The sequence below is a fragment of the Grammomys surdaster genome, unplaced genomic scaffold (assembly GCF_004785775.1).
Source record: "Grammomys surdaster isolate TR1022 unplaced genomic scaffold, NIH_TR_1.0 67, whole genome shotgun sequence".
Classification (NCBI taxonomy): Eukaryota; Metazoa; Chordata; class Mammalia; order Rodentia; family Muridae; genus Grammomys; species Grammomys surdaster.
In genome coordinates, this window is record NW_021604569.1 from 80,207 (window position 1) to 93,510 (window position 13,304).

The window sequence follows — 13,304 nt, forward strand, 5'->3', positions numbered from 1 at the left end:
TGGTGGCACACGCCTTTAATCCCAGCACTTGGGAGGCAGAGGCAGGTGGATTTCTGAGTTCGAGGCCAGCCTGGTCTACAGAGTGAGTTCCAGGACAGGCAGGGCTACACAAAGAAACCCTGTTTCAAAAAAAAAAAAAAAAAAAAAAGTCCTCCTGAGCCATCCAAATTAAGTGTTCCGTAAAGAATATTCATTATCCTCAAAGTTTTTCAATAAACAAAACAGCACCCATTCATCTGAGAAAAGGATTCTATATATAGCACTCTAAAAACCATTGGTGAAGTATATGTAATGGGAGAGTGCACCTGCTCTTCTCTGAGCCACAGAGATTAAGAATGAATTGTTAGTTTAAATACGTGGTAGGTTTCAAAAGTGGGAAAAATGGCCAAGGTGCCTATTTAACATCAAAGTAGACACTGGCTGCCAAGTTCTTCCTGCATCCTTCAGTCCCTACCAGTTTCAGGACCCTCCCTTCTGGCATACCCCACCCCCTACTCTAAACTTTTCCAGCCCAAGGGCTGGGCTGCCCTTCTACCTGCGGCCCTTCCTTATATAATCCAACCAAATCCCCTTTGGCTTTCTGGCTGCTGCACTTGGTTCCCCTCTCTCATCTCCCCTTTCCCTCCCTCTTCTCCTCACACGGCACAGCTCCTTTTGTCCACTGTGGACTCGTCTAGGTGTCTCTGACTGTATGTATAAAAACCTCTCTCCTCTACCATACCTAGGCGTAGTCATATTCTTTTCCTTTTTTTCGGTAAGCAATTTCCATTAGAATCCAGTTGCTTTTTTATAGACATAAAACTACTGTTGTAAAATTTCTGCTACTATTTGAAAGGCAAAGGACAAAGGATTTGGTCATACAGATATTATACTTCCGGGATCTGCTACTCCGGCTGCTGTTACATGTGGGCAGCTAGCCAATTTTCAAAACTCAACAAAATGCCTACGTGCTAACTGTGGTGCCCATACGTGTGCCCTATAAGACAGGAGTCCCGCCTTTTCTCCTCTTTCTATTCTCACTAGGAAAAAAGGTGGGAGGGATGCTGCTCCAACTCGAGTCACAAATCTCTAAAGAATTGTGGGTAATGTAGTCCTCTGCCTCCCATTCCCTACCCCCACCCATCCCGCACCGTAGAAGCTGTGAAAACCCAGTGTGCTTTGCGCTGTACATTAGGCGTGGCCAGCGAGCCTGGCACTGCCCCAGCAGCCTGTTACTCCCCTCGGTAGCAGTCTCGTTCGGAAGTCCAAGTTCCGGTCAGAGTCTAGAAAAATGTGGGTGTTTGGTTATGGATCCCTCATCTGGAAAGTGGACTTCCCCTACCAGGATAAACTGGTTGGTTACATCACAAACTACAGCCGGCGCTTCTGGCAAGGCAGCACTGACCACCGCGGGGTCCCTGGCAAGGTAAGGAGCCAGCGCCACAAGCTCACCTACCCAGCAGAGCACTGGAACAGGATAAAGCTCTCCTCAACTTTGTTGGCCACCTGCCCTTGCCTCTCTCCAGGACTGGACCGACATCCTTAGGCCGCATCAGAAGCCAGTAATTAGTTTCTAAAGCAGAAGGCACAGGCACACGAGCTTGCCCAAGGCTAAAGTGGCCAGGACAGCACCCTTATCTTGGCAACCTTTGCCACCCCACAAAATAAAGTTGAATTTTCATGTAAGCACATGATTAGTGTGTAAATTCGTTGATATGTCTACATTATGCCAGGTTTTTACTGGTCTGAATTTACATGTGCCTGTAAATTTCCAATTTATGTTTCCAATGTTTTCGTTTTAAAATGCCTAAGATCACGAAAGGACTAGTTTCCAAAGTCATTTCCAATTTTTATGCTCATGGTGATTATTTTGATCACTCTGAGTAATACAGTGAAAGTCTCCATTACTTTAGTGGTTCCTTCTCCATAGTTCTCTTGAATTATTAATGTAAATACAAATCATTTGATCTGTTTTTCAGTTGGAGTTCAGAGTGTCAGAAGCAGCTCACTGTTTATCAAACCAGCTTTGCCTTGGCTGCAAAACAACTAATCTGTGAAAAAATAAATAAAACAAGTATGAAGTAACTAGTAACTTGTTTGGTTAACGTCTAACCTTTGGAGTACTCGTTTTGAATGCAATGCTTATGTGTTCTCTAAAATACTCTTAAAATTAGCCTAGTCTGTTGGTACAGGTTTGTAATCCAAAAGAATATCACAAGTTCAATACCTGCCTGGACCTCCAACTCAGAAATTAAAAAGGAGCTGGGGATATAGCTTAGTAGTAGAGTTCTTACCTAGCACATGTAAGGCCCTGAGTTCAATTCCCAGCACCATTTAAAAAAATACTCTACAGCATAATATTCTGAAATACTGGAAGCCAGGTATCAGAAGAGATTTTAGGAAGGGGAAGATCACGGTTCTGAACTAGTTTGTACCTGCTCCAAAGATAAAGGCTTTAAATCAGGAAAAGCATCTGAGTTAGACCCACTCTAACTATAGTTTGTCAGTTAAGACTTAAGGTAGACTTTCCTGGCCTAGTGGAACCCAGACAGAGGGCAAATGTTTACTTACGCCAACAGAAACACCATAACCAAAGAATTACCAAGACTATTATAAAACAGTATTTAAGGCATTAAAGAATTAAAGCAAATAAAATTATATATATATATTAAACTAAGTTTTCATTTTAATGACCAAACTTTAAGCAGGCAGGTATGTGGTTATGACTACATATTTTACTACCTAGGCTCAATCAAGGGGTATGTTTCTTACATAGCACATTAAGATATGTGTACTGTCAAGCAGACTGCTGGTAAAAACTTGTCTAATCAATACAATATTTCTTTAAAAGTCCATGGTTTGTGTTCAGGTTTTGTTGTCGGTGGTGGTGCTGTTTGTGTGTATCACTTTAAAAAAGTAGGGCCAGAGACCCCAGCATATAACGATATATGCCTTTAATGCCAGCACTTGGGAGGCAGAGGCAGGTGGATCTCTGTAAGTTGAGGCAAGAGCTACATAGTAAGACCCTGTCTTTTGGAAAATGATTCTTTAAAAGGAAAAGATAGCTTTTTAAAATTACATTTTAAATAAATAAGGCCAGTGATGTGGCTCATCAAAGGACAAAACTGACTCCTACAAGGTAGGACCTCTGACCTCAACACACAAGCCATGGCATAGGTGTGCACATATCAAGTAAATAAATGTAAAAAAGTAATAAGAGATCTATAAAAGCCAATGTTTCTTTGTGTTTCAGCTTAAGAAAGGGAGCTGCACTGGCTTAGTTTTACACCTTTCATTTAAAAACAACAAAAATATCCATCCTATAAAATTAAAGGAACTAGCACTAGATATCTTCCAAATACAGTATTCTGTTAAAGAACTAGATAAAACATCCTAACTTGACGTCACAGTTTGATTTACATTTGTCTAAATGTTAACTATCTAGACAAAAATATAGATGACTATTCCAGAACTATTCAGCAACATGGAATGACTCAGATAGTTCTTAGGATATAAACTGTGTTTTTACAAAAATATGTACCCAGTAAATTAATTCTAAGAAAACAGCTATATAGATGTAAGGCTTGTTTCATATAGTGTAGTAGAGAGAACAGTTTGCTTGAGTTTCTTCATTAGACTTCCTAGGTTTCTGTTTGTTTTTAGAGATAGAGTCTCACTATGTATTCCTGGCTGGCATTGAAGTCACTATGTAGACCAAGCTGACCTCAAACTCAGAGATCCAACTTTCTCTGCTTCCCAGAATGCAGGGAGTAAAGGCTTGTACCACCATACCTAGCTCCTAAATTTACTTAAGTGTATCTGTGTCACAAAAAAGGATTGGTTCTCAACAAAGGAAAGATTTGACTTAAGAGAATTTTCTCCAAAATTAAAATTGCAAAAAAGGAAGTTTGTTTTATTTTGTTTTGTTTGCAATAGGGTCTTCTATAGCCCAAGCTGGTTTGAAACTTGCTATATAGCAAACAGGACCATGAATTTCTGATTTTCCTTCCTCCACCTCCCAGGTACTCCAGAGTACAAGTGTATGTCATCATACCTGGCAAAGGAGTCATTTTAATTTGAAAAGAAATCAGGAATACTCACTAAATCCTTAACTTTTCTAGATTAAAAGCATTCCCCATCATCCAATAAAAACACCAATCATGACTTATTAATAAAACAACTTCCAATCCTATTCAGTTTGAAAGACCTCTTCTTAGCCACATATGCTGGTACACATTGAAATCACTGAATTCATGAGGCTGAGGCAAGAGGATTGCCACTTTGTGGCCAGCCTTGGCTATACAGCAAGACACTGTCTTGTCTCAAAAATGAAGAAGGGAAAGAAAGGGACAACTTGTAGCTCAGTTAATGTTAACCCTACTACCACATAACCTGGGGTGTGAGGAAACCTCACTCCTACATTCAGGAGATAGAGGTGGTACATTAGAAGTTAGTTCTAAATCATCCTCAGCTACACTGTGAATAGCTGGCATGCCTGGGCTAAACAAAATCCTATCTTTAAAAAAATAAATAAATAAACTAAGAAAAGAACTCTTCTTCAGTTTCATTGCTCCCTAATTTTTTTTTAAAAAACCATTTAGAAACATAGACTGCTTTTCAAAAATGTTCAAAGATGTGACAGTAAGAGTTATATAAATAAGACTTTTAAGGAAGTCAACACACCTTAATGAGAACGGTGGGAAAGAATGAGGTTCCTAGTTTAGCACCTTTAGTTTTACTCTATAGAATAGCACAACCTTGAAAGATTTAAAGCCAGAAAGCTACTCTTGGATCTCAATGAACTAGGAGGAAGCAAAATCAGAAGCAGGCAGAGAAATCTCTAAGGAGTCAACCGACTGATAGGAAAGAACCATACTGGGGTGAAGAGATGGCTCTGAGGCTCATAGTGTTCTTGCAGAGCACCCAAGTTGAGTTCTCAGCACTTAACAATGGGCAGCAAGCATGCAACTACCTGTAACTCCAGCTCCCAGAAGGATCTACTGCCCTCTACTGGCCTGACATGCACATGCCCCCACACAGACACAGTTTTTAAAATATTTACTTACTTATGGGGGGAGGGGAGTATACATAGACATAATTTTAAAAGACAAAACTATTAAGAACTGGATCAGCTGAGCAGAAGGGGAGATGAGCTGAAAAAACCGCGTGTCTGTCACCCTCAGTGCAGGTATTCTTACTCTGCACTCTATCTCTTCCTCCTTCCGTTATAATCACTATACATTTTACCCATCTGACAGTCCCAGAGTACTTCTAGCACAGCAACCACCTGCTACCCACGTGCTACAGGTTTTAATTTCCAATTTCTCTCACATTCTAATGGCTTGTTCTCATTGTTCCACTAACTTCAAGTCTGCCTTTGTTTTTTCAGCCAAAGGTCCAAGATAGGCAACTATCTACTTCTACTACTAAGGGCTTCTACCTCCACTCCATCAGCTCTGCCTCTCACTGTACAAATCTGACTCTATGCAATCTCCAGTCACCTTTCTGAATTGTGTCTCTTACATGGGGGAATCCTCTGCTATAAACAGCAATCTCGGGAGGCTGAGACAGAGTTCACCAGGAATATGTTGACATAGTGAGTTCTAGGCCAGCCCAGGCTCCACACTGAAAACTATCTGAAAAGAACAATTGATTAATTAATTAAAATACACTTAGACTACTATAGTCTTGCCAGGTAGTCTGTCTTGTATAGGAACAGTGAACAGTTTAAGAAGAAGAAGTAGAAAAAAAAGAAGAAGAAGAAGAAGAAAAAAAAAAACAATTCTAAGCTAGGCTTGGTGGGCATGTCTATAAATCTAGCACTTCAGAGGTAGAAGCAAGACAAGCAGGAGTTCAAACAAAGCCTTAGCTACATGGCAAGTTTGAGGCCACTCTAGGCTACATGAGACTTTTTCTCAAAAACAGTAAATAGATGACAGATACAATGATCAATCTAGTATTAGCCTCTAAGTAAGTCAATGTGACTTATTTTTGAGGGTATAAAAACAGCTACCTTGAAGCACCCTGTGACATAAATACAAAAGTAATGGTACCCCATAGCTACAGGTAAAAATCACTCATTCATACCTGATACCTAAGTATAGCCCAGTAGTGGTTCTGAAAGCATGAACCCAAGAGTCTCACTAAGCCCCTAGCATGCTATTATAAATATCTATTACCAGGGTCCAGCCTACAGAGTCAGATCTGTTAGAGGTGCGGTATAGCAATGCTTTAACCCACTCCCTAAGTAAAGTGCTTCTTAGGCAGATGTAGTAGAGCTTTACTCTATGACAAGTTGCTAATGTTTAGCTATTTAATGAACTTTAATTCAGAAAAAATACTTTTTTCTACCTTTTTTAAAACAGCCTGGAAGAGTTGTGACCCTTGTTGAAGATCCTGGGGTATGATATTCTTTTTTTTTTTTTACATAGTTCTAATTAAATAAAATGTTAGCTCTGTGTTTTAATAATCAGTGAAATTTTATTACTCATCACAGAAAATCTGAATTAAACTAAGTCTGGAACTCTTTTCTGTATTGGTTTTGGCGGTTTGTTTGTTTGTTTGTTTATTCTCTCTCTAGATTATATCCAGACCAGTGTCCCCTCCCTCCTCTCCTCCCACAGCCTCTCTTCCCCAATCCACCTCTCTTCCATTACCCTTCAGAAAAGGACAGGCTTCCCAAGGAGATCAACCAAACAGGGTATATCAGGTTGCAGAAAGACTAGGCACCTTCCCTAGGTAACCCAGTAGGAGAAAAAGCAGGCAAAGGAGTCAGAGACAGACCTACTGGCACTGTTAGGAGTTGCACAAGAAGACCAAGCTACCCAAATATAACAGATAAAACATGAATTTGACCTAGGTTTTAGGGTTTGTTTGTTTGGGGTTTTCAAGACAGAGGTTCTCTGTGTAGTCCTGACTGTCCTGGATTAAAAACATGCACCATCATCACCCACTGCCTGGCTTCTTTTCTGTACCAGTAGGAAAGTTACAATCAGAACACAAAAAGCAACAAAATACAACCAAATTGTATGTACGACTTCTTTTTATGACTTTTCTAAGTGAGTTTGGTGACTGAGAATTTTGTGAGCCTCCTTAATAGTAATGGGGACAGGCTCCACACATCCAGATGGTGACTAAGATCAAATAGAAGTCTTTTTTTGTTTTGCTTTGTTTTGTTTTTCAAGACAGGATTTCTCTTTATAGCCCGGGCTGTCCTGGAACTCACTCTGTAGCCCAGGCTGGCCTGGAATTCAGAAATCCACCTGCCTCTGCCTCCCAAGTGCTGGGATTAAAGGCGTGTGCCACCACTGCCCGGCCAAATAGAATTCTTAAAGCACTCTTGAAATTTGCCTGGAAACAGGTATTTTTCAGTAAAAAAAAAAAAAAAAACCAAAAAATTTCTAACTGATTTTATAAACAGCACTTGTGATTTTGAAACGAGTTTGAAGCACTTAAAACTTCATGGGCAGTACCCAGTTTCTTTAAAGTTGGGAAAAAATTATACAAAAAAAAAAAAAATCAAGTCTCACCAATACTGCCACCTGCTTATAATCAACAGGCTAAGGCAGAAGAATGAAAAGTTCAAGGCCAGCCTTGTTCAAAATGCTAGCCTCTTATCTAAAAATTAAAAAAAAAAAATCAGGCAACCATTAGTACCATTAATTATAGTTTTGATTACAAAATGCTTCCAATAGTTTATATTGGAAAGCCATCTAAAAACAGCATCTTGCAAAGAATTTAATGATCAGTAAAAACTTGATATTAGTTTAAAAATAAGACCTAATATAAACTTTTGATGGGAGGGACTTGCTGTGCTTGGTACAAATCAATTACTTATTCAAAATAAAGCATTTTGTTTACTTATTAAAAACAGCATTTTAAATGCTGTTTTTCTTAATTGTTTAATATCTACCTCTTTGAGGCACATAGAAACAAAACATTGACTTTGAAAACTACAAGATATCTTAGGTCATAAATTATCTTCACCTATTTTGATAGCCTTATAAATACAAAACAGTGTATTCTTTTCATTTTTCAACAGGGCTGTGTATGGGGTATTGCTTACAAACTACCAGTAGGAAAAGAAGAGGAAGTGAAAACCTACCTTGACTTCAGAGAGAAAGGCGGCTACAGAACTACAACAGTCATTTTTTATCCGAAAGATTCCACAACAAAGCCATTCAGTGTTTTGCTCTACATTGGAACATGTGACAATCCTAACTATCTTGGACCTGCACCTCTGGAAGATATTGCTGAACAAATTTTTAATGCAGCTGGTCCAAGTGGAAGAAATACAGAGTATCTTTTTGAACTTGCAGACTCTATGAGGAAACTTGTGCCAGAAGATGCAGATGAGCATCTCTTCTCCTTGGAAAAATTAGTAAAGCAACGCTTAGATGGAAACTAGAACCTATTTATTTGTACACACAGTCACCAACTCACCCAAAGAGGCAAGAGTTTTAGTCTTCAGAAAATAACATCAGTATAGAACAGCAGTATGTTTTAGACATTCTTACTTGAAGATCATACAATTTAACACTGTAATTGGAATATCATCTAAATTTATGATTTATTTGCAAGTGTCCTAAAATATATTCAAGAGATTTTCATAAAGGAAAAGAATGAGTTCAGGTTGTATAAGTGATTTCCTAATTATATAACATTTTAACATTTGTTCATTAGAAATACAGGTCTCTCAAGTCCAAGTGGATCAAGGACCTCCACATAAAACCAGATACACTGAAACTAATAGAAGAAAAAGTAGGAAAGAGCCTCAAACACATAAGCACAGGGGAAAATTTCCTGAACAGAACAACAATGGCTTATGTTCTAAGATCAACAATAGACAAATGGCACCTCATGAAATTGCAAAGCTTCTGCAAGGCAAAGGACACTGTCAATAGGACAAAACAGCAACCAACAGATTGGGAAAAGATCTTTACTAATCCTACATCCAATAGAGGGCTAATATCCAATATATACAAAGAACTCAAGAAGTTAGACTCCAGAGAATAAAATAACTCTATTATAAAATGGGGTACAGAGCTAAACAAAGAATTCTCAACTGAGGAAACTCGAATGGCTGAGAAGCACCTGAAGAAATCTCAACCCTGAGATTCCACCTCATACCAGTCAGAATGGCTAAGATCAAAACCACAGGTGACAGCAGATGTTGGTGAGGATGTGGAGAAAGAGGAACATTCCTCCATTGTTGGTGGGATTGTAAGCTGGTACTCTGGAAATCAGTTTGGTGGTTTCTCAGAAAATTGGACATAGCATTACCTGAGGATCCAGCTATACCACTCCTGGGCATATACCCAGAAGATGCTCCAACATATAACAAGGACACATGCTCCACTATATGTTCATAGCAGCCTTATTTAAATAGCCAGAAGCTGGAAAGAATCCAGATGTCCTTCAACAGAGGAATGGATACAGAAAATGTGGTACATTTACACAATGAAGTACTACTCAACCATTAAAAACAATGAACTCATGAAATTCTTAGGCAAATAGATGGAATTAGAAAATATCATCCTGTGTCAGGTATCCCAATTACAAATGAACAACCATGGTATGCATTCACTGTTAAGGGGATATTAGCCCAAAAGGTCTGAATACCCAAGACACAATCCACAGACCACATGAAGCTCAAGAAGAAGGAAGATCAAAGTGTGAGTACGTCGGTCCTTCTTAGAAAGGGGAACAAAATACTCATGGGAGGAAATATGAAGACAAAGTGTGGAGCAGAGACTGAAGGAAAGGCCATCCAGAGACTGCCCCACCTGGGGATCCATCCCATATACAGTCACCAAACCCAGACACTATTGTGGATGCCAAGAAGTGCATGCTGACAGGACCCTGATATAGCTGTCACCTGAGATACTCTGCCAGAGCCTGACAAATACAGAGGTGGATGTTCACAGCCAACCATTGAACTGAGCATGGGGTCCCCAATGGAGGAATTAGGGAAAGGACCGAAGGAGATGCAGGGGTTTGTAACCTCATAGGAAGAATAACAATATCAACCAACCAGAGCACCCAGTGACTAAACCACCAACCAAGGAATACACATGGAGGGACCCATGGCTCCAGCTGCATATGTAGCCTTGTCTGGCATCAATGGGAAAAGAGGCCCTTGGTTCTGTGAAGGTTCGATGCCCCAGTGTAGGGGAATGCAAGGTTGGGGAGGCAAGAGTGGATGGGTGGGGGAATACCCTCATAGAAGCAGGAGATGGGGGATGGGATAGGGAGCTTGGAGTGGGGAAAACCTGGAAAGGCGATAACATTTGAAATGTAAAAAGAGAATATCCAATAAAAAATAAATTAAAAGATTTTAATTAAAATATAAAATTTTTAAAAGTAAATAATAAAAAGGCCAATTGAGAAGATAAAGAAATATAGGTCTTGATTAACTTCCTGTTTCTTTTAGAATAACCATGGTTTGTTATAGATAAGTTTAAAATATTGTTATTAGAAATGTATGGTAAGAGGTAAGGTCCAGCACTGACTGTTAATTTCCTAGTTATTTGGAATTAAATGAACCTCAGATTTACACCAAAAAAAATTGGACTTTTTAAATATTAATTATTCCTTTGGAATTATAATATGCTTTCTTCTCCTTTGGGGTAAAAAGGTATTTTATTACAAATAAAAACTATATATAACTATACATATATCAATTCACTAATGATAATGATATTTACTCTATATTTATCTCATAATGAAACTTTAAAAGATAGGTTTTCTGGTGGAAATATAATAAAAATTGTGTTTAAAACAGATTTTACAAAAAACTATGGATGCACATGCTGACACAAGGTACGTAGAGCACATGTGATGTGTGGAGGGTATAAATAGGACTTCCTGGAGTGACAGAGACAGAACTTGGCTTGCTGGTACAGTTTGCTGAGCAATGTTTGTCTCACATCTTCGCTGATCTTCCCCTCCTTCAGAGAGGCACAGCAGAGAACTTGGTGTCACCTTCTGGTCCCTCCTGCTGTCTCGGTTAGGTTGTGCCACCACTGGCTGCTAATTCCTGTTTGCTATCCCAACTCTGCAAACAGGGCTGCTGATATTTCTGTGAAGTGTTTGTGAGTGGATCAAGCTGCCACTGCTTGCAAACCTGTGAACTGAACTGCTACTTCCCAGGCAACAAGATGGGAGTTGCTCCAAATAACCTTTCTAAACAGGTCTCCACTTCCTCCATATCCTTTCTTTCCCACTACCTCTGGTGGGCGGTGGGTTACAAGGGAGGTTAAAGCATTTAAGAACCATCATTTAAAATAAGGATTGAAAGAATTAAAGTTACAGGTATAGCTGAGTCTTGAGGTAATTCCATTCCCAATTTTCTGAGAAACTGCCAAATTGATTTCCAAAGTGGTTGTACACATTTGCACCCCCACCAGTACTGGAGAAGTGCTTGCACTTGTTCCACAGTCTCACGAGCAGGTGTTGAAATTTTTGTTTAGATCTGTACCCTGTTTTGTTTTGTTTGTTTTCGTTTTTTTGAGACAAGGTTTCTCTGTATAGCCCGGGCTGTCCTGGAACTCGCTCTGTAGACCAGGCTGGCCTCGAACTCAGAAATCCTCCTGCCTCTGCTTCCCAAGTGCTGGGATTAAAGGCGTGCACCACCACTCCCCAGCCTGTACCCTGTTTTTTAGTTGATTTATTTGGTTCCTTGATATCTAGTTTCTTGAGTTCTTTACATATTTTTGGAAGTCAGCCCTGTCAGCTGTAGAGCAGGTGAAAATAATTTCCCATTTGTAGGCTGCTATATTGCCCTCTTGACAGTGTCCTTTGACTTACAGAAGCTTTTCAGTTTCATGAGGCCCCATTTATTGTCACTCTAGTGCTTGAGATGTTGGTGTTCTGTCCAGGAAGATGTCTCCTGTGCCAATGAACTCAAGGCTATCCCCCACTTTCTGTTCTATCAGGTTTAGTGTATATGGTTGTAAGTCTTTGATCCATTTGAATTTGAGTTTTGTTCAGAGTAGCAGATATGGATTACATGCAGAAATCCAGTTGGACCAGCACCATTTGTTAAAGATGCTTTCTTTTTTCCATGGTGGAGTTTTGGCTTCTTTGTCAAAAATCGGGTATCCATAAGTGTGGATTTTCTTCTGAGTCTTCGATTTGATTCCATTGATAAAACCCACCCATCTATTTTATGCTAATACCATAGGGTTTTTTATTACTATTGATCCTTAGTACACCTTGAAATCGGGGATGGTTGTGGTTGTAATTATTTAAAAACGGTCACTGATTCAACCAACTATCTAAGCTGCGCTGGCTCTGCCTAGCTCAGCCGCGAGGCCATGTGTGCGCTGCAGCTAGAACCAGCCGGCCAGAAACACCAGCCCTTCCACCCACGAGACATCAGCGTGGGAGATGGCTCTGTATGAAGTGTATCTTTCTCTATCTCTTTAGATTAATTTTGGTTGAAAGTATATTTTATTAGACGTTAGAGTTGCTACTCCAACTTGCTTCTTGGGACCTTTTGCTTGAAAAACCTTTCTCCTGCGCTTTACTCTGAGGTAATGTCTATGTCTGATGTTGAGCTATATTTCTTGTATGCAGCACGATAGTGGATCCTGTTTTCTCATCCATTTCAATAGTCCGTATTTTTTTAACTGGGAAATTGAGTCCATTGATATTGAGCGATATTAAAGACCAATGATTGTTAATTCTTGTTATTTTGATGTTGGTGGTGGTAGTCTGTGTAGGGAGGGAGTGCATGTAGGTATGTGCACACTTCCCTTCACTTGGTTTTGCTGGTGTGAAATTATTTATTTCCTGTGGGATTTTTTGGGGGGAATGTAGTTAATCTCCTTGAGTTAGAGTTTCCTTCCAGTATCTTCTGTAGGGCTGGATTTGTAGATAGATATTGTTTAAATTTGGTTTTGTCATGGAATAACTTGTTATCTCTATGGTTATTGAAAGTATATAGCTAAGTATAGTAGTGTGGGCTGACATCTGTGGTCACTTAGAGACCATAAAACATCTCTGTCCAGGGTCTTTGGGCTTTAGAGTCTCTGTTGAAAAGTTGGGTATAATTCTATATACCCAACTTATATAGATGTGCCTTTATATGTTACTTGGCCTGTTTCCCTTGCAGCTTTTAATATCTTTTCTTTGTTCTGTACATTTAGTATTTTGATTATTATATAACAGAAGGATTTTCTTTTTTGGTCCAATCTATTTGGTGTTCTGTAAACTTCTTGTACATTTATAGCCATCTATTTAGGTTAGGGAAGTTTTCTTCCAAAAAGCTTCTACCCTTTTATTGCTAAATGAATTAAAACCAAGTTAGTAAGAAGAAGCTT

General features: G+C 39.3%; 2 protein-coding genes across 3 annotated transcripts in view; one reads left to right on the plus strand and one right to left on the minus strand.

Annotated features, from left to right (window-relative positions):
- The window catches only part of Asb3 (ankyrin repeat and SOCS box containing 3), a 95,178-nt gene that overhangs the window by 68,470 nt on the left and 13,404 nt on the right, over positions 1–13,304 (minus strand). The window lies entirely within an intron of this gene.
- Chac2 (ChaC cation transport regulator homolog 2) lies at positions 1,213–8,772 on the plus strand. 2 transcript variants are annotated; one of them, XM_028776917.1, is made up of 3 exons: positions 1,213–1,405; positions 6,345–6,380; positions 8,021–8,772. In XM_028776917.1, exons 1-3 carry the CDS (start codon positions 1,271–1,273, stop codon positions 8,384–8,386), a joined length of 537 nt encoding a protein of 178 aa, XP_028632750.1. In that variant the 5' UTR covers positions 1,213–1,270; the 3' UTR covers positions 8,387–8,772. The 2 variants fall into 2 exon arrangements, with proteins under 2 accessions (XP_028632750.1, XP_028632760.1); XM_028776927.1 differs by lacking the exon at positions 6,345–6,380.

Coding starts and splice junctions, on each gene's coding strand:
- Chac2 (XM_028776917.1), top strand. CDS start 1,271: ATGTGGGTGTTTGGTTATGGATCCCTCATCTGGAAAGTGGACTTCCCC. Junction 1,406..6,344: donor ACCGCGGGGTCCCTGGCAAG/GTAAGGAGCCAG, acceptor TTTTTAAAACAG/CCTGGAAGAGTTGTGACCCT. Junction 6,381..8,020: donor CCCTTGTTGAAGATCCTGGG/GTATGATATTCT, acceptor ATTTTTCAACAG/GGCTGTGTATGGGGTATTGC.